At 54.8% G+C, this 24,199-nt stretch overlaps 2 protein-coding genes across 6 annotated transcripts in view; one reads left to right on the top strand and one right to left on the bottom strand.

The window, feature by feature from the left end:
• Positions 1 to 24,199, top strand: part of MTCH2 (mitochondrial carrier 2) — a 212,069-nt gene that overhangs the window by 18,795 nt on the left and 169,075 nt on the right. The gene's annotated exons all lie outside the window — the stretch shown is intronic.
• LOC103307343 (glycine N-acyltransferase-like protein 3) lies at positions 282 to 19,479 on the bottom strand. 3 transcript variants are annotated; one of them, XM_065594506.1, is made up of 7 exons: positions 19,352 to 19,479; positions 11,491 to 11,620; positions 8,379 to 8,486; positions 5,074 to 5,181; positions 4,572 to 4,698; positions 4,152 to 4,272; positions 282 to 2,472 (listed from the first exon to the last, which is right to left on the bottom strand). In XM_065594506.1, exons 2-7 carry the CDS (start codon positions 11,566 to 11,568, stop codon positions 2,034 to 2,036), a joined length of 981 nt encoding a protein of 326 aa, XP_065450578.1. In that variant the 5' UTR covers positions 11,569 to 11,620; positions 19,352 to 19,479; the 3' UTR covers positions 282 to 2,033. The 3 variants fall into 3 exon arrangements, with proteins under 3 accessions (XP_065450578.1, XP_065450579.1, XP_065450580.1); XM_065594507.1 differs by having other exon boundaries at positions 5,131 to 5,181; XM_065594508.1 differs by lacking the exon at positions 5,074 to 5,181.

Raw genomic sequence — 24,199 nt, 5'->3', positions numbered from 1 at the left:
ACTCCCCCTCCTGTCCCTGCTTTGCCACAAGAGCAGCTTTTTAACCTTTTGGCACCCACTGGGCAGCCATGCAAAGTACAGAGGGAAACTGAGGCACACAGGCATCAAAACTATTAAAGAAAATTCTCTTTGTCCCACCCCCTGAGAGGAAGGGGATGCGTGTCCCTGGGGCCTGCAAGGAGCCGCAGTGCCCCACCCCCTCTCCACACTGCTACTGACCTACCAGCAAGGGGGAGGAGAACCTGCAATGTCTGCTGTGTGTGGGGGGTCCCCTTCCCCCAACCCCATGGTTCAGTGGGGCTACAGCTGGGCCCAGCTACACGGGGAGGAGCAGCCTGTGCACAGGGGCTGGCAGGGGGCAGGTCAGTCCCAAGTCACCTGCCCAGGGCCGAGGACGTCCATTCTGGGGGGAAGGGAGAAGAGTGGATGCTCCTCCCTGTGTTCGGGCCCAACAGGGCTCTATGATGGGGTTCTATGGCCGCTCTCCTCCCGCATGTAGTGCACCATCATAAACACAAGCCCTGGCCTGGCTTTCCAGCTGCCTGCTGACCCTGGAGCAAGCGTGCAAGGACAGCACCTGCCCTCTATCACCACAGGGGAGGAAAGGGGTGGGCCACAGCTGGGACATACGGTTGGAGCCCAAGCGAGCTTGCACCAAAGCTTTGGCAAGACCAGGCACAGCTCCTGGAAAGGAGACCCCCCACCACAGCCCCAGCCGATCAACAAACTGCCTGGGGAAGGGAGTGGGAGAGCGCCCCCTGCTGAGCCCACAGCACAGGATACGGGGGGCAGGACTGTGAGCAGAGAGCACCCCCTGCTGAGCCCTCACCCTGCTCTCTTTGGCGCCAGCACTGACTGTCAGGGGAGAGCGCCCCCTACTGAGCCTCTGGCCTGCTCCAGGGGATAATGGAGCATGAGCTAGTCTCCTCCACCAGGCCCCGGCTTCCCAATGGCTGACAGCTGAGCTCCCCGGGGGCTGGTGAATGTGTCCCCTTCTCGGGGGTGGCAGAGCAGTAGGTCCCTGGGCATGGCTGGGCTGTGTCCCCATCTCCTCCCCTCCCCCAGGCCTACATGCTGGCGGAGCGTCGCTGTCCCCCAGAGCTGAGCGCAGGGCCCTAGGGCATGTCCCCTTCTCCTCTCCCTTCCTCCCGTGCTACATGCTATGGGTGTGTGACCATTCCCCAGAGCTGGGTGCAGGGTCCTGGCCCGAGTCCAGGTGTCAAGGCTCCTTCCCCACTCTGAACTTTAGGGTACAGATGTGGGGGCCTGCATGAAAAGTTCTAAGCTTAACTAGCAGCTTAGATCTGGTCCGCTGCCACCACTCCCAATGTGCTAATTCCCTTCCCTGGGTAGCCTTGAGAGACTCTTCACCAATTCCCTGGTGAATACAGATCCAAACCCCTTGGATCTAAAACAAGGAGAAATTAACCATCCCCTCTCCTTTCTCCCACCAACTCCTGGTGGATCAAGATCCAACCGCCTTGGATCTAAAAACAAGGAAAAATCAATCAGGTTCTTAAAAAGAAGGCTTTTAATTAAAGAAAAGGGTAAAAATCATATCTATAAAATCAGGATGGAAAATAACTTTACAGGGTAATCAAACTTAAAGAGCCCAGAGGAACCCCCTCTAGCCTTAGGTTCAAAGTACAGCAAACAGAGATAAACACTCTAGTAAAAGGTACATTTACAAGTTGAGAAAACAAAGATAAAACTAACACGCCTTGCCTGGCTGTTTACTTACAAGTTTGAAATATGAGAGACTTGTTCAGAAAGATTTGGAGAGCCTGGATTAATGTCTGGTCCCTCTCTGTCCCAAGAGCAAACAACCCCCAAAACAAAGAGCACAAACAAAAGCCTTCCCCGCCCCACCAAGATATGAAAGTATCTTGTCCCCTTATTGGTCCTTTGGGTCAGATGTCAGCCAGGTTACCTGAGCTTCTTAACCCTTTACAGGGAAAAGGATTTTGGAGACTCTGGCCAGGAGGGATTTTATAGTATTTTACACAGGAGGGCTATTACCCTTCTCTTTATAGTTATGGCACCAGGCCACTGGCTGGCTGGGACTGGGTGAACCGGGGCATCACCACCAGCATGTAGAATACCCCGGGCAGGATGCGGAAGCCGAGGCGTTGCAGGATGTGCAGTGAAGGCTTGTTGTCGGTCAGCACCCGGGTGTAAACAGGGAATCCGCGGGCATGCAACTGTGCCACCAGCATCCCCACCATGGGCCTCGTGTGGTGCTGGCCGCGATGCTCCGGGAGGGTGTAACCGTGCGTCAGGGCAGCCAGTTGGTCGGTGAGGCACCAGGAGATGGGGGTCCCCTCAGGGCCCAGCAGGCAGGCGTTGGGGAAGTGGCGGATCAGGAGGCACAGGTACCGCAGGCTCCAGCTGTTCCCCCCAAACTTCCAGGTGTCGTTGAGCAGCGTGGCGTGGGCGGGGGACACGGGGGCCAGCCTGAGCCCCTTGTCAGGTCTGCAAGACAGGGCAGTGGGGAATGAGAGGCGGGGCAGGGTGGGGTGAGCAGATAGGGGATTGACCTGGCAAGGGGAGGAGGGTCAGCGTGGGGGAGGCAGGGGAAATAAAACCAGCATGGGCAGGTGAAGGGGTAAATCGAGGGGAGGGGAGCAGGGAGCGACCAAACATGGGAGGTGTGAACATAGAGGCAGATTGAGCCAGCTTGGGGGATGGGGTGCAGTGAGCCGGGAGCTGGGGGGGGTTCGATCTGGTACAAGGGAGCAGAAATTGAGCTGGTATGACATGGCATAGGAGAGGAGCAGGCTGAGATGGGCTGGACAGAAAATTGCAAGGGGGAGGGGGATCTTGACGAATCTCAAACTTGGGGGGGGGCATGGAATGTATCCTGTGGGGGAGGGGTGTGCCACCCAGATCTGAAGGCAGTGCTGCTGCTAGCAGCAGCCGAGACCGACGGGTGGCGTGGTATGGCATTGCCACGCTTACTGCTGCGTAATGTTTGGCCTTTGCACTGGGAAGGGAGGCTATGGCAAATTCTAGGGTGTCTATAGCCCACATAACGCTCCCCACAGTGCAACCCATGGAGGGAAGGGAGGCTGGAGGGGGACTGACCTGGCACTGGGAGAAGGGGGGTGAGGCTGAGGGGCTATAGACTTGGGGTGGGGGAGAAGGGGGGGATTAAGCCAGGCCCCGGCACATGGGGGGAAGGTGAACCCTGTGGGGAGGGGATCGACAGTCTCCCACGGACTCAGCACAGGGGCTGTCTGACAAGGCCCAGTCCAACCCCAGCAGAGTCATCGCTGCAATGGGCCTTGGCTAAGCTCAGTTCCCTGAGATGAAAGCACCAGGGCTCAGTGGGCAGCGAACCCCCTGCCCGGAGACCTACCCGCTGACTGGAAAGGAGGGACCAGGGGGCTCTGTGCTTGGAGCCCCCCTCCCCTCAGAGGGGACGGCTCTGGGGTCAAGGACACCCAGGATACTGAAGGGTTACAGGCTGGTTTCCCCATAGGGTGACCAGATTGTAACTAAAATATCGGGACCGCCGCAGGGGTTTTAACTGTTACACTCACCCGTCTGGGTCTTCGGCGGCAATTTGGCAGAGGGGCCTTCAGTCGCTGATGTTCTTTGGCGGCATTTCGGCAGAGGGTAATTAGTCTTGCCTCCAAAGACAGAAGTACCCACTGCCGAAATGCCGCCGAAGACTGTCAGCGAATGAGGGACCTGGACGGGTGAGTATAACAACAACAACAAAAAACCACGCCTGAAAAACTATCGGGACAAATGGCATCCCAACCGTGCTTCGGTCGGGACGCGGGACAAATTCCTCAAAATCGGGACAGTCCTGATTTTATTGGGACGTCTGGTCACCCTGGTTGCCCCTGTCCCCTGGCAAAGCCCTAGGGCTGACTCAGCCCTGCCCCGGAGCAGGATGGGAAATCCTTGGCAGCATGTGCCCACGGCCTAAGGCTGTGAGTGGGGCCGTGGTGATGCCCTCACTCTGCCAGCACTGTTCGCCTGGGGAACTCGTGGCCACCAGATCTAGGGCGCAATGGAAGCCTCTGGCCTGGCACCCCGGGGCCCTTCCCTTCCCCCAGCTCCACTCCCCCCTCCATCTAGCACAGGCTGGTTGTGTACATTGCCCTATTTTCTCACACACCCCATACCTGGGGGGCACCTACCGGTACTGGGACATGGCAGGCGGGTCTGGGTGCAACAGCAGCCGGTACGGATAAGTCTCCATCTCAAGCCCCCTGGCCCTGGCGATGTCCCTGATGGTCTCGTATACCCCGTCCTGCAGCCCTGCAGGGACAGCCGTGCGCTGTCAGCAGGGGCCCCTGAAAGGTGCCCATGGACGTAGGGGGCCCAGCCCGCTGGGGGAGAGCAGCAGGGAGGGGCCAAGGGCCACTGTGAGCCGGCATGACCCAACTGGGGTTCCCAAGCTTGGCTCATTCAGGATCCCGAGTCTGGATGGAGAAGGGGCCCAGGTCCATAGGGATTAGGGGCCAAGGTGAGCTACCTGGGGCTATTGGCCTGTGGCGGGGAGCAGTCCTGCCCGCCATGTGGCTGGTGCTGGATGGAGCAGGGCTGGAGGAGCTCACCGTGTATCTGGAAGGCCTGGCCCCAGTCCACGGCGCGGCTGTTCTCTAGCAGGGCCCGGCAGGCGCCCTCGTCCCGGTAGAAGGTCGTGTACAAGTTGGTGAAATAATCGCTGGGGTCCCGCGCCACCTGCAGGGGGGACACTGCCTGGGGGAGAGCGCAGCCTCTGTCCCCTCCCCCCATGACCCTCAGTGACAGCATAGGGGGAGCAGGGCACAGCGAGCCCCAAGTAAGAGACTGAGGAGGGGGGAAGGGGCCCCGTGAACGGAGCCAGTGGGCTTAGGGCAGAATGGGACAGGGCGTCTGGGCAGCAGGAGGGGGAGTCAGGCTGTGGGGATGTGGTGCAGACAGGAGGGGGAGGGGTAGAGATGACACCAAGCAGGGAAAGGGGCAAGGAAGTCGGGGAGGGGAGCGGGGCAATGATGGCATAAGATGGGGGAGGGGAGCGAGGGAGCGATGGCGAAAGGAGCGGGGCAGATGGGAGAGGCACAGCAAATGCCACACTTCTCTGCGTGGCCGGGTCAGGACCATTTTGAACTCTGGCCATGAATCCACCAGCACCTCGTGGCCAGCCGGGTTCCCGCGGTTCACATGCATCACAGCGCCGTAGACCTGCCGAGACACAGGGGTCAGAGTCCGGGGATGTCCCGGATCCCCAGGATCGGTGCTGGGCCCCAGCTTTTACTCTGCCCCTTGGAGGAGCCCTCAAAGTGCCACCCCCCAGGGGCCCCACTCTTCCTGCAGGGCAGGCCACCGCCTCTGAGATGGAGCCTCTGGGCTCCAGCCCTCCTGCTCCACCCCGCGAGCTCTGCCCGGTGCCTCCCACTGAGCCAGACCCCTGGAGAGACCTGGCCGCTCTTGGGGGGCTCCGACACCCCAGCCTGTGTTTTCAGTGACACCCGGCAGCATTGTCAAGCCAGGCTGGATTATGAGTCACGGAGCGGCCTTAGGTCAGCAGAGAGAACTGGGGGTAAAGCAGTGTCCATTGCGGTCAGCCAGGGCCCAGCTAAACTGGAGTGAAAGACGCTTTCCAGGCTGTCTCTGTCTCCGTCTGACGTCCTTGGCCAGCTCCAGGTGAGAGCCTCCATCTTTGTCCAGCACCCCCCACCTCCCAGTCCTGTGCTCTCGAGCTGGGGTCTCTGCTCAGCCTCCCGACAGAGAGATGGGGAAATCCAGGAGTCAGCAGCACTTGCCTTGTCTCTCTGGCCTCCTTGGGGATCTGGGTTGAGTTCAACAAGTTACGTAAGGAGCCTTTATTCCACCCTCACAGGGAGGTGACAACCACCCCATGTCTCTTAGCCTGCCCTGAGTGTAAACTTAATCCTCCCCCTTGCCCCTGCAACTGGATAGTCATGCAACACATGGGGGAAACTGAGGCACACATAGTGTTGTAAAAATATTACCGAAAAATCCTACTTTATTTCATCTCTTCACTGGGCAGGGTCACTTTAACCAGTGACCATTCTCTTGAAGTTTGAACCCCCAAATGCTATCCATAGAAGCCACAGCACCTTCCCCATCCCTGTCCTACCAGGCACGGTCAACATGCTGACAGCTGGCTCGAATCAAACTCACCCTTTCCAATACCCAGCTCAGAGCAGTCTCACATCCATGCTTAGGGCAGGTCTGTTCACTGACACTAGCAGGGGGCAGGGGGGAGTTTTCATGCAGCCTCAGCACCCTTTTGCCACCGCAAAACCTTTGGGTTTGAAACTGGGATGGGATCCAGCCACCGCACCCCCCCATCTGCCAGGGAGTGAGAAGGGTCGTGCCCCCCCCGTCCTCCATGTGTCAGCCATCTTGGTTGCACCCTGGGGTGTCCTGACCCCTAGACTGGGGTAGGGAGTGACCCCATGAGCATTCGGGGATCAGTGTGGGTGTGTCCCCCTGCGAGGCTGGTCTTAGCCCAGCCGTGTCTCTGGGGCGCTGGTGTCCCAGGGTCTGGTGATGCAGGGGGCTCCCCTACGCTGGTTGTGTCCCAACCCCAGGGCTGTGTGTATGCCAGGAATACATTTCCCCTCCTGGGGCTAACCTCTTGCCCTCACCCCAGGCCAGAGCCCCCCTGCTGGCGATTCTGGGTCTTAACCTTGGCCATGCCCTGCCCGTGTCTGCCCATGCTCAGCTGGGGGCTCAGCTCCCACCAGGTTCAGCTCTGACTCTGTTCCCCAGGGAGAGCAGGCTGCCAGCTGGCTCCCTTGGACACAGCCTGAGGGAAGTTCTGCCGGAGCCCGTGTGACTCACATCTCCCGTATGGAGATGGGACGGTTCCCCTGCCCCACTCAAATACAGGGGTCAACTTCCAGACAGACAGGTGTCCTGAGCTCAACAGCCTTTCCTTAGTGTTACGGGCAATAGGGAGGGAGGGGCCCCTGCTCCCTGCCGGCCGAGCTATTCGCCTTTTCACTGACACCTCCAGTCTGAGCCTCTGGCTCCTGGGGTTCAAACCCTTGGCTGGGGCAGGATCAGGGACTGGATTTTGTCTTAAGGTGATACAGAAAGTCTCAGCAGGAGGTCAGAGCCCATGTCCAGGAGAACCATGACTACCAGCCCCCCGGCCCGAGACCTGTGTCTCCACTGGGATCCGAGCTGTCGGGAGGGCTTCTCCCAGTCGGCAGCTGGCTTCCATTTAGGTCCCACCCTGGGTCTTTTGCACACCCCAAAACCCTTTCATGTAAGCCTCAGGTGTCAGGTCAAACATAAGCAGTGGAGCCTTTTTGAACAGTTCCCAGTCCCCAGTATTAACGCCGTCCATCTGGCTGTACGTCTCTATGGCTTTGGGGGCCCGAGCATGGGGGTGAGACAGCAGAGCTGGTCCGCAGGGTCAACCAGGATCAAATCACAACCCTTCTCAAAGGCAGTGAGGTGGGTGTCTACAGCCCCTCCTCCTCCTTAAACGGACAATTTAGTATCCAGCTCGCTGCGCAATCCAGCATCCCTGAGGCCTTTGCCCACTTACCCCTTGATGGGTTCTCTCGCCCCTCCACATCTCCAGATCAAGCTTTTGCTGCATTTGTTCATGTTTTTGCTGCTTCTCACAGCCAGCTGGTTCCCCCTCACGGTCTGCTAGCGCCTTTGCCTTCCACCCTAACTCCTACTATCTATTGAAGGGGAACCAGGTCGTGAGGACACCCTGCTGCTGCTTCTGTCCCTCTCGGACCCTCATCAAACCCCGCCTGGGTCTGGAACCTGCTGCTGAGTCCTGTCACCCTTCTCCAGCCTCCAATCAGCGGCGCCTTGTTGAACTTCCCAAAGCTTCGCCTTTTCTCCTGTGCAATGTGCTTCTTAGGATGGTGGTTATACACCATTTTCTTGCTGTTTCCTTTGACGGACTGTGCTTTGCTACTGGCGCATTCAGTATCCCACCGCTGGCACTAACTGAAAGCAAACTGCCTGTGTCGCTTAGCACTGCGAGCAAACTTAATCTGCTTCCCCCACTGGGGAGCCAGTGGAAACTGAGGCACACACAGGGTTCATAAAAATATTACAAAAATGCTGATTTTGTCAAGGGTGTAGCTGGGTGGGGGGAAGGAGGGAGTCAGAGCCATGGCGCGTACTAGGAGGAAATTCAGAGCCAGGGGGCTTAGGATAGAATGGGACGGGGCATCTGGGCAGCAGGAAGGTGAGACAGGCTGTGGGGAGGTGGGGCAGAGAGAAGGGGGAGGGGTAGAGATGACACCAAGCAGGGAAAGGGGCAAGGAAGTCGGGGAGGGGCAGAGATGGCATCAGGTGGGGGAGGGGAGCAACGCAGTGATGGCATCAGGTGGGGGAGGGGAGCGGGGCAGATGGGAGGGGCCCAGCAAAGGCCGCACTTCTCTGCGTGGCCGGGTCAGGACCATGTTGAACTCTGGCCATGAATCCACCAGCACCTCGTGGCCAGCCGGGTTCCCGCGGTTCACATGCATCACAGCGCCGTAGACCTGCCGAGACACAGGGGTCAGAGTCCGGGGATGTCCCGGATCCCCAGGATTGGTGCTGGGCCCCAGCTTTTACTCTGCCCCTTGGAGCAGCCCTCAAAGTGCCACCCCCCAGGGGCCCCACTCTTCCTGCAGGGCAGGCCACCGCCTCTGAGATGGGGCCTCTGGGCTCCAGCCCTCCTGCTCCACCCCGCGAGCTCTGCCCGGTGCCTCCCACTGAGCCAGACCCCTGGAGAGACCTGGCCGCTCTTCAGGGGCTCCGACACCCCAGCCTGTGTTTGCAGTGACACCCGGCAGCATTGTCAAGCCAGGCTGGTTTATGAGTCACGGAGCGGCCTTAGGTCAGCAGAGAGAACTGGGGGTAAAGCAGTGTCCATTGCGGTCAGCCAGGGCCCAGCCAAGCTGGAGTGAAAGACGCTTTCCAGGCTGTCTCTGTCTCCGTCTGACCTCCTTGGCCAGCTCCAGGTGAGAGCCTCCATCTTTGTCCAGCACCCCCCACCTCCCAGTCCTGTGCTCTCGAGCTGGGGTCTCTGCTCAGCCTCCCGGCTGAGAGGTGGGGAAATCCAGGAGTCAGCAGCGCTTGCCTTGTCTCTCTGGCCCCCTTGGGGATCTGGGTTGAGTTCAACAAGTTACTTTAGGAGTGTTTATTCCACCCTCACAGGGAGGTGACACCCACCCCATGTCTCTTAGCCTGCCCTGAGTGTAAACTTAATCCTCCCCCTTGCCCCTGCAACTGGATAGTCATGCAACACATGGGGGAAACTGAGGCACACATAGTGTTGTAAAAATATTACAGAAAAATCCTACTTTATTTCATCTCTTCACTGGGCAGGGTCACTTTAACCAGTGACCGTCCTGGTGAAGTTTGAACCCCCAAATGCTATCCATAGAAGCCACAGCATCTTCCCCATCCCTCTCCTACCAGGCACGGTCAGCATGCTGACAGCTGGCTCGAATCAAACTCACCCTTTCCAATACCCAGCTCAGAGCAGTCTCACATCCACGCTTAGGGCAGGTCTGTTCGCTGACACTAGCAGGGGGCAGGGGGGAGTTTTCATGCAGCCTCAGCACCCTTTTGCCCCCCCACAAACCTTTGGGTTTGAAACTGGGATGGGATCCAGCCACTGCACCCCCCATCTGCTAGGGAGTGAGAAGGGTCGTGCCCCCCCCACCTTCCTCCATGTGTCAGCCATCTTGGCTGCACCCTGGGGTGTCCTGACCCCTAGACTGGGGTAGGGAGTGACCCCATGAGCATTCGGGGATCGGTGTGGGTGTGTCCCCCTGCGAGGCTGGTCTTAGCCCAGCCGTGTCTCTGGGGCGCTGGTGTCCCAGGGTCTGGTGATGCAGGGGGCTCCGCGACGCTGGTTGTGTTCCAACCCCAGGGCTGTGTGTATGCCAGGAATCCATTTCTCCTCCTGGGGTTAACCTCTTGCCCTCACCCCAGGCCATAGTCCCCCTGCTGGCAATTCTGGGTCTTAACCTTGGCCATGCCCTGCCCGTGTCTGCCCATGCTCAGCTGGGGTCTCAGCTCCCACCAGGTTCAGCTCTGACTCTGTTTCCGCAGGGAGAGCAGGATGGGGTTCATAAAAATATTACAAAAATGCCAATTTTCTCAAGGCTGTAGCTGGGGTTGGGGGAAGGAGGGAGTCAGAGCCATGGCGAGGACTAGGAGGAAATTCAGAGCCGGGGGTGGGAGGTGGTGGTGGTCAGAGCCATGATTGGCAGGCACCCAGCTGTCCCACACTGTGATTGGCTGCCATGGAGCTGCCCACATGTTCATTGGCTTACGCAAAGCCTGCCCATACTGAGATTGGCTGGCACAGAGCCCGCTTTTGCTCTGATTGGATGGGCAGGTCCTGGCAGCTATGCTGGGTGAGCAGCAGGCATTGGTGCTGGGTTTGGACTTTAGGAGAAAGGGGGCAAGTGAGGAGGAGGCCCAGGGGGAAGTCCCCCGCTACATGTAACCTGGGGGAGGGACCCGCCCTCCTGCTGCTACCACTAACCCAGGGCGGGGGGCTTGTGTGGTGAAGTAGAAGCTTTCTGTAGAATCTTTCTGAGTCCTATGTGTGCCTCAGTTTCCCTCTGTGTCCTGTACTGCTCTGCGCAGCATGGGAAGGGAAGGGTTGTGACTCAAGTAGCAGCCCGGCTGTAGACCAGCCTCATTAACCAAGGGAATAAAGGCTACACACCCGCAAGGAGGTTCTGGAGAGACCATGGAAACCCAAATGGATGGGGTGGATGTTCACACTGAGCGAGCGAGATTCCCCCCTCACGGCTCTGCAGCGGAGAGGCCCCCAGCTGAAGAACAGCAGCTGCGAGGGGTCAGGCTATCGGGCTAAGAGCCAGCTTTTGCGGGGGTTTCAGCAGCTATCACCTTGGCCTAAGAACAAAGGGACAGAGCCAGAGCCAGCCATGGGGCCCGTGATGTCTTGGCTGGCTCATTGCCCAGGCTTGGCCTGTGCTAACCTGAGGAGTCTGTAGACAGGTGACTGATGAACCACTACAGTGTTTTGCAAAGGCTGCCGGGGTCTCTGCCAACACACACCGCAGGGCCCGGTCCAAGCCTCCCGCAGGCATCTGGCTCAGCTGCATTCACTGCAGGGAGCCACGGAGAGAGATGGGGGGGCTGGTGTCAAAGGCCCAGTGGTGGAGGTCACGGGCCTGCCCCTGTGGAGCTGTGTGGAGCCTCGGTCCCTGGCCCAATACAGGGGTCACTCCCAGGGGACTGGTGACAAGCTGGGGTACAGCACATCCCTTGTGGATCTGTGAGTGCCTGCCCAGCCACTGAACTGCTGCCCCCTGATCTGGAGAAAGGGTCTGCCCCCAAACTGCTACCCCCTGACCAGGTGGAGGAGCCAGCCCTCCATGTACCCCTGACCCAGGGGATTGCACCCCAGCCCAATATGTGCCCCATCACCCAGGTGACTCTTAGGGACTTTGCCCTGCTCTCTGCCCAGCCCGAGTGTGGGAGGGTTCGGCCCTGCGGGGGCGGGCGAGTCCTGGTCACCGGCAGCGTGTCAGGCAGGCCCCGCCGTAGCATCCCCTCCAGCAGCCGCAGCTTGGAGGAACAGCTCAGGATCAGCATCGCTGGCCGGGATGGGCCTTCACAGCTTCCAGCGGGACACTGCGAGGGACACCTGCGGGGACAGGAGACCCATCAGTTCCCTGTGACTGTCTCCCAACCCCAGAGACAAGCTGCCAGCTCCCAGCCCTGCCAAAATAGCAAACTCTATGTGTAGAGCCCACCATAGCTCACCCGTCTGTGCGCAGCCCCCCGTGTGTTCACCAGAGATCTTACAGTAACTTACTGGTCTGTACGTGGCCTCTGCGCAGACAGCTGGCACAGCAGACCTTGTGTGAACTGCCCAATGACCACGAGAGCTGTCAAGATGCGTAGGCACTTGGTCATGTTTATTGTCAGCAAAGCATGTGTGACTTCTTGGGTCACAGAAAGCCCATTGGGACTGCAACCTGATGTGCTGAGACTACCTCTAAGCCCGTTTTCCCTGGCAGCTTTGGACTTCAGACACGCTAGTGTCACAACCCAATGCCCCCCTCCCCTTAGGGAGTCCCCTGGGCAGGTAGATCAGCACTGCATATTGCTAACGCTGTTCAGGGCCGGCTCTAGGTTTTTTGCCGCCCCAAGCAAAAAAAAATTTTTGGATGCTCCCCACCCTGGGCTCCCCCCCACACTCCTCTGCTGCCCCAGCCCTGGGCTCTTCCCCCAACCTGCACCCTCCTGCTGTCCCCACCCTGGGTCGCTGGTAACTCGCTCCCAGGGCGGGTCATTCAGCAGGAATTTTGGATGTGCACAGAACACAGACAGGATTGGTTCCCATATGGTTACAGAACTGCAGTAAAGTCAAACAATTTTCAGCTTGTGTGATTGGAGGATATTTGGATGCATATTATAAGACTGTCCTACATAAATGAGGAAAAGTTGAGGTGCCTTTATTATTCTTTTGTTCCACTCTTTGTTTCTATGGGGAATTTGCCAATGCAATATCACTGTCTTCCTTTTAAACAAATACAACTTAAAAAAAAAATGGCAATAGCTGTTGAAAATAGCAATTCCAGTCGTAAAAACCACTGGGAAGCATTTCTTACTTCTTCATTTCTTATCCTACTTTTTCTACAGCAAGTTACAGTGGATCAGTATATTTGATTTGGGAGAAACGAAGTAACAGCTGCCCAAATTGAGCTTGAGCACTCCTGAATTTTGAGGTGTTCAAATCTGGAAGGCAGGTGCTAGATTCCCTTTCGGAATATTAACTAAATCTGGAAAGGAAAAGTCAATTTCTGCTTCCATGGCTCAGAAGTGGAAATCCTCCTATGTGCCTGGTACTGTGTCTAAAGCTACCGAAGTCCCCTAGCAGAGCCTCTCCTCCCTTACTTTCCATTTTAAATTCTAGTGGGATCCATGTACCTCCCTTGTTAGGCTTCAGATAGAGAGGTGCACTGTCCATTTAGTCCACCCAATTCCTTCTTTGTGGGCTGCAAGGTGGGGTCACACCAGTATCCTTAATGCAGTCTGGGGAAGTCTTCTGAAGGGGACATCTGGGGCAAAGCCTTCTACTCCTTGGGCACACTCCCCATTCACAGTGCCACCCCTTTCGACTCACAGCATGGCTCAGCTACCTCACTCCCTACCCCTCCCTTTCCTGTTGATAGCAGCCAAGGGATTGCTGGGAAATATATTTCTTTCCCTGCTCCAGGGCTGGCTCTCTAGGCAGGGAGCTAGGCAAGGAACTACAGCTCCCAGGGTCCCGTGGGTTCTCAGCTCCCAGGCTGGATCCCCAGCTGCTCCGTGACTCTGCTTCTGCAGGGTTGTGAGAGGGGAAGAAGTGAGTTAAAAAAAAATAAGGTGGCCAAAATGATGCCCCCTGGAAATGTGCCCCCCCAAGCATCTGCTTGTTTTGCTGGTGCCTAGAGCCAGCCCTGACACTGTTGCAAGCATCACAAAGCATTTTTGGGAGGGTTAAAGGTGTGTGACTGGAGAGTGGAAGATTCCTTTGCAGGAGTATTGGGGGGGGGGGAGAGAAAGAAGAAAGCAGAGAACGGGTTAACTCAACACGGCTGCTAGCAAGCTCAGTCTAAAGATAAGAAGCTGACTCCAGCCCAAGGCCAGCTGCTACCTGCCAAGACAGAAGGGGGGAAGTCCAACCCCCCAGCCCAGCCGTGAGAAAGGAAAGTTGTTGAACCAAATGCAGGGGCCGGGAAAATGACCGAAACGGCAAAGGGCAACCAGGAACAAACAAAACTGTCTCATGGCCCTGAAACCGGTTTGTTTTGGGGAAAGTTGAAGAGACCATAGAAAGCCGGTTTGGACTGGCACAAAGAGCACCAGGAGCAGAGTTCCCTGAACGGAGACCCCCTCCCATCCTGAGGAACCAGGACTTAAAACCTCCTGAGAGCTGAAGCAACTCAGAGAGCACAGTGGATCCTTGGATGGCCTAAGCCCAGGACAGCACTCCCGGCCGCCTTCCCCCCAGCCTCTTCTTACCTTACACCCAGACTTGGCCAGTCTGGGTTGTGCATGTGTGAGTATGAAAGTGGGTTAGGGCTTGGGGCATTAACACTTTCTTTCTTCCCGTGAGTGACTTGGGAGCGCTCCCAGCACTCTCGGCTGTTGTATTATTTTATCAATAAAGATTTAAAATTTAGACATAACATAACATAAGAACATAAGAACAGCCGTACCGGGTCAGACCAAAGGTCATCTAGCCCAGTATCCTGTCTACCGACAGTGGCCAATGCCAGGTGCCCCACAGGGTGTGAACCTAACAGGTAATCATCAAGTGATCTGTCTCCTGCCATCCATCTCCATCCTCTGACAAACAGAGGCTAGGGACACCATTCCTTACCCATCCTGGCTAATAGCCATTAATGGACTTAACCACCATGAATTTATCCAGTTCTCTTTTAAACGCTGTTATAGTCCTAGCCTTCACAACCTCCTCAGGTAAGGAGTTCCACAAGTTGACTGTGTGCTGCGTGAAGAAGAACTTCCTTGGTGTGCCTCATTATCTCCTCCCCAATAGATCCTGTGGCCCCAGCCTGATAAACTGTGGCCTCAGGCAGATTGGTAACAAACATTGGTCACAGTTTTGGTGGAGAATTGTGGAGGGGGTGGGGAGCTCTATGGAACGCACCAACTGTTCTGTTCTGCCTTGGCAGTTCATGTTTGCTCTGTGCGGCACTGTTGGTATTTTATGTTGAGGATTCTATCATTAAAGATGAGCCCCACCCTCAGTCTTAGAATGCCTGAGAAACAGAGGGAGGCTTAGCATTCCTCTCTCCACCCGGTCAGCAGGGGAAGGGTGCAGGTGGGTCTACCGCCGATTGTAGCAGTACCGGGCAATAGGAGGAGGACTTAGAGAATCTCGCTCCAAGCGGACAATCCTCGGTTCATATACACTCAGCCGTAGTATGCTTGAGTATAAAAGGAGAGCTTAGGGTTTCTCGCTAAGCCCGAGAGGGGCACTTGAAGAGGAGAGCGGTGGGAACGGACAGAGTAATATGGAGTGAGACTTAGTGTCTTTCCCTCTGGCCCGGGAAGGGTGAGCATTGTTAGCCCCAGTGCCAGCGTGGGCAACGTGAAATCTCAAGTGATTAAAAGACCTTAAGAGTTGTACTAAAGAATTGTAACAACACCATGAGTACAGCTGCGGACTCGGGAATCCCGCAGTCGTGGGTGATGGCATCAGCGATGGAGTCAAGGCCGGACGTACAGGCATTAGGGAGCATGGACACGGAAGTCTGGCTGCCCGGTTAGCTGGCATCATGGGAGGCAGGTGGATCTGATGCCCAAGCCATGGGGGAGGCAGCAAATGGGGACGGGACCCTGCTGCCTCTTTCAAAGGGGGGGTAAAGACCTCTCCCAGTTGGAAAGGGCTCTGACCAAGTGGGATATAATCCCTGGGGTTCTGTGACGGAGCTTCAGAGGAGGGTGCATTCTTGGCAGGATTTGTTAGACCTGTATGCCGAGTATGAAAAGCTGAAGGGTAGAAACCTGGGGGCAGCTGTGGGATTAATTTGGACTGCGGTGGCCACATTGGTGCTGACTTTTGGTTTAACCGCTGGGTGCCCTCCCTAGGCCCCACCCCCGCTCCACCCTTCCCCCACCTGCCCACCGCTCGCTCCTCTCCAACCCCTCCTCCAAGCACCTCTGCCAGTTTTCGGGGGGAGGCTATTTTCAGCATATTCATACACTTCTTTCATATTCTAGTTATTGAATGTGACTATCATTAGTATTTTAACAATTTAATCATTAAAATGGTAAGGAACTACCTAATTACATCATCATGAATTACAGTATATTAAAATCATTGCACACACAAGCTGTCTTCATTAACATCCTGGCCCTATAATTATAGTACGAACAAATGAAAAAACCAAAAACCTTTAGTCCCTTCCACAGTCTCCCACCCCAGACCCACCCCACTCCTTTTGAGCACAGCGCCCTCCTGATCACAGCACCCACCCATAAGGCCAGCCCTGCGTTCACCTTATTTCCAAATTCCACTGCCTTCATGGATTGGCATGTGTACCTGTGATGTTATGAGTGTAATATAATATCTTATTGAAAGATGACAGGGCCAGAAAGAGTTAATTAACTCACAGGCTGACCTAACCCATGGACGAACTTTAGAGACTTATTAGGAAAATATGTAAATGAATAGAGCTTTAAAATGCAAGTCTGCATTGTTAGAGATAGAAGGGTAGATGTTTGCTCAGGTCTTGTGATGTAGCAAATAAGTCTTGTCTATTACCATGGCTTTAATTCAAAGATCAAAAAAGGAATAGTAACATTTAGGAAGATATTTGAGTGAAATAATATTATTGTCTATGTGTCTCTTTGAAGGCTGTGGTAACCTGTATCTATACTGTTTAAAGGATAAATTACCCTGTTCTAATTGCCAGGATGTTTGGGAGAAGGAGTTAAGCCTATTGTTTTCTCAGGCCAAAAGGCTGCTTGAAATGTATAAGAACCCTGGGACACGATCCTGCTTCATCTCAGATCTGCTTTGGGTTTCAAGAGGGGGAAACCTTAAGCCATAAGGACTGAGATCCCGAGTCATTGACTGGAGCCACCCTGAATATGGACATTGGACTATAACCTATGGACTGTTTCTAAAAGGACTTTTGGCAACTACAAGCTCACCTCTGCTATGCATCTGAACCTCAAGAATTGAATTCAAATCTGTCTGTATATTGATCTTTTAACCAACACTCTCTCTGTTCTTTTTAAATACATTTTAGCGTAGTTAATAAGAATTGGCTATTAGTGTGTATTTTGGGTAAGATCTCAGTTATAATTGGACCTGGGTGTGTGGCTAATCCTTTGGGATTGGAAGAACCTTTTCTTTTATATAATGAGATAAGATTTTCAGTAACCATCATCATATCTGATGTGTGTGTCTGGACGGAGGCCTGAGGCTGGGCACTTTAAGGGGACTGCGTTATTTGGACTTCTAAGTAACCAGTAAGGTACTATAGAAGCTGTTCTGTGTTGGCTTCGTACATCTAAGTATTGGAAGAACCACCAGCTTCTGGGGTTTGTCTGCCCTGTTTTGTTTGCAGTTCACCCTAATTGAGTGACCTCATCTGGCTCCCACGGGCAGCACTATCACAGTACCCATGGCAAAATTAAAACTCCCAGGCTCAGAGTGGAGTAAGATCTAAACAGCAGGCTACTAGCATCAAGATTTACACTCCCCCTCTAGTGGCCAAGGTTCGTGCTCTCTGTATATTAGGATGCTGCCAACAGGGCCATAATGACAGGATTCGCACTAGAGGTGGGGGAGGGGGTATCATTTATTGGACCAGCGTCTGTTGGCGAGAGAGACAAGCTTTTGAGCTTTCACAGAAATCTTCTTCAGGAAGAAGAACTCTGTGAAAGCTCCAGACCTTGTCTCTCTCTCTCTCACCAACAAAAGTTGCTCCAATAAAAGCTATGACCTCACTCCCCTTGTCTCTCTAATTTCCTGGGAACAACAGGGCTCCAACAACACAGCATACAGAAATGCAGGATTCACATGAACAGCACAGAGTGACCATCACACCAGGACACTATTTTCAGGATTCATCTTAGCTTAATGTCATCATCACACCAAGGAAGTAGCACTACCAGCACAATGAGATAAATACAGCCAGGTGCGCATGCCAAAAATTCACAGTAGAAGCCCAGTGGGATCCACACAGCAGGATAGCAGTGTCAGTTTAGATCTCAGTTTAGTGGGGATACACTCAGGGACTGAGTCCCAGGGTTCAGCTAAACACAAGGGCACCTGCAAATAGCTGTCCTAACAGCAGGATCTACACTGGTCGATTAGGAGGAGTTGCATGTCAGGGCACTAATTCCCACTCCCAGTGCAAGGCAATATGGGATCCAGGCACCACGTCTTTAGTACCAGAATTTGTACTCCCGGGCGAGTGGGATGGAATGATAGAAGTTACAGGGGAAAAGCCCTCTGTGATCATCCTGGCTCAGTCCATCTCCCTGCCAATGCAGGGCTGATCCTTACTGCATGTTTTGTCCAGTCTCCTTTTAAAAGTCCCAAGCCTTGGAGTTTCTAGCTGGGACACTCTATACCAGGGGTTCTCAAACTGGGGGTTGGGACCCCTCAGGGGGTCATGAGGTTATTACATGGGGGGTCGTGAACTGTCAACCTCCAACCAAACCTCGCTTTGCCTCCAGCATTTATAATGGTGTTAAATATATAAAAAGTGGTTTTAATTTATAAGGGGGGGAGGGGTTGCACTCAGAGGCTTGCTGTGTGAAAGGGGTCACCAGTACAAAAGTTTGAGAGCGACTGCTCTATACCTCGGGGGAGCAGCGTGCTGTGCTCTGTAAGCCCCATATTCATCATTTCTATATATTCTTTATATTTCATATCAAGCATGCCATGTAGGGTATCATGGGAAGGTTATGATTTGCTGAAACCCACTGTTCTGTCCGAATCTGAATATCATTAAAGTGTATAAAGTGATGAGATTGTGCTGTATGGTGTTATGAAATATGCTGCAAATTTGGGAGTAGCCCAGAAGGCAACTTCCCAGAAACAACAAGGCACTTGACCAAATGACTGGGTGGATGTTAAACAACCATCACCAGCCATTGTGCAGTAAGTGAATGAGAATTAGCAATTCAATAACCAACACCAGAGAATTACTCAACCCTGGGACTCAGCAATGCCTCCCCTCCCCCAACATGATACTTGGACTTGTGTTTGCCAGAGCACGTGGATTAAACAAGAAATCGTTCCAGCCTAGGTTGTACCCCAGGGGTTACACTAGCACTTCCCTTGGGAGACTATTCCATCCACACCCCAAGACAGAGATTGCACTGCTTGGAAGGTTTCCCCTGATAGCTTGAGTTTCCCTTTCTCCCCAGCCCCGTCCTATCCCTTCCCCACTGTCTCTTCCCTTCCACCCCCCGACCCCAGTAAGAGGCAGTCACCCCGATGCCAGGGAGAGGGACCAAGTGGACTGCATGGACATGTGGGCACTGTCTCCGAGAGGCAGGCGTCTCTGCCTGGGCAGGGAGGGCAAGCGGGGGGCACCGCACCCCACAGGAACCCAGGAGATGTCCTCCCCCCAGCATGCCTGTCCCGGTCCAGCTGCCCGGCAGGGGCTGGTACTCTTAGTCTCTCTGTGCTGCGCGGGTCCAGGGGATGTTTTTGGAGACGCCTCTGACTGAACCCCCTGCCAGAGGCAGAGAGCTGGGTGGCAGCTGGTGCCTCCCATGCAGACGGCCACCACGCCAGCAGCCAGGTGCCGGCTCTCAGCACAGCTACCAGGGAAGGGGTTTCAGTTCCCCCCCATCCACCCTCACCCCAAGAAGACCCCCTTTGAAATACACTTACCAGCTCCTGCTGCTGCTACTGCCTTTAGTTGGGTGAGAGGTTGAAGCAAGATTGGGAGCTGCTCAGCTGCAGAGCCACAGAACGCAGCCTGCTGCCAGGAGAAGCAGGTAGGAGAAGGAGGCGGGGCGGCACCGGTGGTGGGGGAGGTCACTCAGCCCCTGCCCCAGGAGGAGAGTCCCTGTTGCTGATTGGCTGGTGGCTCCCAGCTCTGGAAAAAGCTGCTGATCGCCCCCCTGACAGCCCCGCTGAACAGCTGATGGGGCCCGTGGGCACCCACGGGCCCCATAAGGAGTTGACTGGAGCCAGTGGGTGTACGGAGTCGGTGCCTATGCCCTGGTGTGATGCTCACTCTGTGCTGTTCATGTGAATCCTGCATTTTTGTAAGCTGCGTTGTTGTAGCCCTGTTGTTCCCAGGAAATTAGAGAGACAAAGTGTGTGAAGTAATATCTTTTATTGGAGCAACTTTTGTTGGCGAGAGAGACAAGCTTTGGAGCAGGGGTTGGCAACCTCTGGCACGCAGCTTGTGAGGGGAAGCATCCTGGCGGTCCGGGCCAGTTTGTTTACCTGCCGTGTCTGCAGGTTTGGTCAATTGCGGCTCCCACTGGCCACGGTTCGCCACTCCAGGCCAATGGGGGCAGCGGGAAGCCACGGCCAGCACATCCCTTGGCCAACACCGCTTCCCTCAGCCCCCATTGTCTTGGAGTGGTGAACCGCGGTCAGTGGGAGCCGCGATCAGCCGAACCTGCGGATGCAGCAGGTAAACAAATTGCCCCGGCCCGCCAGGGTGCTTAGCCTGGCAAGCTGCATGCCAGAGGTTGCTGATCCCTGCTTTGGAGCCTGAAGAAGAGTTCTGTGAAAGCTCAAAAGCTTGTCTCTCTCACCAACAGAGGCTGGTCCAATAAATGATATCCCCTCCCGCACCTCTAGTGTGAATCCTGTCATTATGGCCCTGTTGACAGCATCCTAATATACAGAGAGCACGAACCTTGGCCACTAGAGGGGGAGTGTAAATCTTGATGCTAGTAGCCTGCTGTTTAGATCTTACTCCACTCTGAGCCTGGGAGTTTTAATTTTGGCATGGGGACACATGCCAATCCATGTAATTATGTAGTTCTTTACTATTTTAATGACTAATTTGTTAAGATACCAATGATAGTCACATTCAATAACTAGAATATGAAAGAAGTGTATAAATATGCTGAAAATAGCCTTCCCCCAAAACTGGCAGTAGTGCTCAGAGGAGGGGGCGGAGAGGAGCAAGCGGTGGGCAGGCGGGGTAAGGGGCAGAGCTGGGGTGGGGCCTATGGAAGGGGCAGAATGAGGGTGGGACCTAGAGAGGGCACGGAGTCGGGGTGGGGCATAGGGAAGGCACCCACCGGCAATACCAAAAGTCAGCACCAATGGTTGGATCCAGACTAGGAAGGAGTCTAGTCTGTCAAAGAAGCTTATTGGAACCTCTCTGAGGGTGAGATTTACCTGCATTTAGTTTCCTACTGCATTAGACTTAGACTTCTCTGTTTTGTTTTATTTTATTTTGCTTGGTAACGTACTTTGCTCTGTCTGTTATTGCTTGGAACCACTTAAATTCTACTTCTTATATTTAATAAAATCACTTTTTACTTATTAAGTAACCCAAAACAAGTAATTAATTCCTGGGGGAGCAAACAGCTGTGCATATCTCTCTATCAGTGTTATAGAGGGCGAACAATTCATGAGTTTACCCTCTATATGCTTTATACAGAGTAAAATGGATTTATTTGGGGTTTGGATCCCATTGGGAACTGGGTATTTTGGTGCTGGGACAGGAGACCTTCTTAAGCTGTTTTCAGTTAAGCCTGCATCTTTTTGGGGACGTGATTCAGACCTGGACCTGTGTTTGTAGCAGGCTAGTGTGACAGATTCTTGTTACCAATCTGCCTGAGGCCACAGTTGATCAGGCTGGGGCCACAGGATCTTTTTGGGGAGGAGATGACGAGGCACAGCAAGGGTCTAAATTTTAAAGCTTTATTGATAAAAGAATAAAATAACAGCCTAGAGTGCTGGGAATGCTCTCACATCACTCAGGGGGAGATAGAAAGCGTTAATGCCCCAAGCCCTAACCCACTTTCATTCTCTGACATGCACAACCAGACTGGCCAAGTCTGGGTGTGGCGTCAGAAGAAGCGGGGGGGACGGTGGACAGGAGTGCTGTCCTGGGGCCAGGCTGTCCAAGGATCCACTGTACTCTCCGAGTTGCTTCAGCTCTCAGGAGGATTTTAAGTCCTGGCTCCTTGGGGAGCAGGGGCGAGGGAGTGTGCTCCGTTCGGGGAACTCTGCTCCTGGTATTCTTTGTGCCAGTCCAAACTGACTTTCCCCAAAACACCAGTTTCAGGGCCGTGAGACTGTTCTGTTTGTTCCTGGCTGGCCTTCGCCGTTTTGCTCCTTTTCCCGGCCCCTGCATTTTGTTCAGTAACTTTCCTTTCTCATGGCTGGGCAGGGGGGTTGGACTTCCCCCCTTCGGTCTTGGTGGGTAGCAGCTGGCCTTGGGCTGGAGTCAGCTTCTTATCTTCAGACTGAGCTTGCTAGCAGCCGTGTTGAATTAACCTGTTCTCAGCTTTCTTCTTTTTCTCCCCGCTCCTCGGCCTCTCATACTCCTGCAAAGGAATCTTCCACTCTCCACTCACACACCTTTAACCCTCCCCAAAATTCTTTGCTATGCTTGGAACAGCATTAGCAATATACACTGCTGCTCTACCTTCCCGGGGACTCCCTGATGGGAGGGGGCCATTGGGTTGTAACATTCCCCCCCTTGGCCCTGAATCAACATTTTGTTGCGAAGTGTCACCACTTAGGTTTCCATCCTCCCCCTGGTATAGTGGCAAGGGTTATGTAGTGAGGCAGCCAGGATCCTCCTGTCACAGGAGCATGTGTTGCAGCCAGGATCCCCCTGATGCAGTGGAGTGGGACGGCCTGTGTCCCCCCTGCCACCCAACTCGCGGGTGGTTGTCTCCCTGTCTCCCAGGCTCTTTGGAGGCCTGGTCTCATTGCTACTGTTAGCACTGCTACTGGTCAGCCCTGCCTGAGGGCCTCAGCACCTGACTTACTGTTGACCCACCCTGACCTAGGGCCCGGGCTCACTGTGCTTATTTCAGTTGCTGCAAGGGCTGCCAAGGAAGACTCCTGCAGCCAGACTAATTCCCCCAAGACATCAACAGTGTATAGTGAGGCGGGGTGGCTCACCGCCACCCCAGAGAGGGAAGAGCCCTGGCTAATCTCCTTACACGTGGTGGAGAATGCGGGCACGATCCCTCGCCTCTGTGAGAAGGGGTCTGAGGGGGGAGTGCAACCCAGAGAGAGCCATGGATATGGACCGACTGATCAACCTCCTGACGGAGAGCCAGGAACAGCAGCAGGCTGCCCAGCTCCAGCAGCAGCAGAGACCTGGCCGGGTCGCCGCACACCACTGCACCGGTGCGGCTAACTAAGATGGGGCCTGACGATAACCCCGAGGCCTTCTTGGTAACGTTCGAAAGGGTGGTGCTGGTCGCAGGGTGGGCCCCTGACCAATGGGCCACTCTTTTGGCCCCATAACTGACTGGGACTGCCCAAACGGCATACCAGGGGCTGGCTACAGAAGAGGCAAGGGAATATAGCCGGGTAAAGGCAGCGATCCTGGACACCTTGGATGTCAGCCCAGAAACCTTTCGGTAGTGGTTCCAGAGCCAGACATACCCCACAGGCACCAGACCCTGGCTGGTGGCCCAAGCCCTGAAGAAAATATGCAAGCGGTGGCTACAGCCGAAGAAGAGGATGGTGGAGGCGGTCATGGAACATGTCATTTTAGAAGAGTTGTGCACATCCTCCCGGCACGAGGACAGGCCTGGGTGCTCTGCCATCGGCCAGTGATGCCAGCAGCCGCCGTCATGCTGATGGAAGACTTCCCTGTGGCCAAAGCGCCAGTGGGGCCCACTGCCTGAGCCCACCCCCTAGGGCCAGAACGCCCTAACACTGAAAAGGGGGCAGGAACTGGGCGTTCAGGGTCAAAACCAGCCCAGATCAACGGAGGCTCCACACAGAAGAGGAGTTGGCGTTCGGTGGGACTCAGGAGCTCCCGGCTAGGACTCAAAGAGATGGAGACAGGATCCAGTTTTGGCTCTTCAGCAGCTTGGCTGGGTGGGCCCCCTGTGTCTCTGTGAGCCAAAGTCTTATCACCCCTCCTATCTCCTTTTGGTCCATCATCCTCCCTCAGCAAAGCATGCTGAGTTCACACGGACAGCCTGCTGGTCCTTCCGCTGTCACACCCCAATGGCCCCTCCCTCAGGGAGTCCCCGGGGAAGGCAGATCAGCACTGTATGTGGCTAATGCTGTTGGAAGCATCGCAAAGCATTTTGGGGAGGGTCAAAGGTGTGTGAGTGGGGAATGGAAGAGTCCTTTGCAGGAGTACGAGAGGCCAAGAGAGGGGGTGTTACCAGTTTTGGCCGTTACTTTGGGGTATGCTCATTTATTTTGGGTTACACTTCTGGGGGGAGGGGGGGATGGTCTGTAATTCTATCACTTTACTGCTTGTGTCACACGTGTTTTCATATGGAGCTCTACTTCTCCCTGCTGCAAGTCCCCTCCCAATGGAGCTATCCTGCAGGACCTGGGTTCCCTAGGGCTGGGTTTCTCCAGCCGCAGAACCGGATGAACACCCACCCACCCACACATACATTAACAGAGCAAGCTGATCCCTTATAGGTCTCTGGACATTCTGGGCTGGATGAAGCAGCACTTTCAAGCTACCTCTCCTTATATGCCCCTGGACTCCATGGACTGGGTCAAGCAGCACTTTCAAGCTGTCACCCTTATGTGTCCCAGATTCAGCACGTC

The sequence above is a fragment of the Chrysemys picta genome, chromosome 4, assembly GCF_011386835.1.
Source record: "Chrysemys picta bellii isolate R12L10 chromosome 4, ASM1138683v2, whole genome shotgun sequence".
Classification (NCBI taxonomy): Eukaryota; Metazoa; Chordata; order Testudines; family Emydidae; genus Chrysemys; species Chrysemys picta.
This window is presented reverse-complemented; position numbering and strand designations above follow the sequence as displayed.

Excerpts from the sequence above, each read along its gene's own strand:
- LOC103307343 (XM_065594506.1), bottom strand. The coding sequence starts at position 11,568 with ATGCTGATCCTGAGCTGTTCCTCCAAGCTGCGGCTGCTGGAGGGGATG. Across the intron at positions 4,699-5,073 it reads TGACCCGGCCACGCAGAGAA|GTGGCGCGGGACCCCAGCGA; the intron begins GTGTGGCATTTG and ends TCCCCCCTGCAG. Across the intron at positions 2,473-4,151 it reads CCTGCCATGTCCCAGTACCG|ACCTGACAAGGGGCTCAGGC; the intron begins GTAGGTGCCCCC and ends CCTGTCTTGCAG.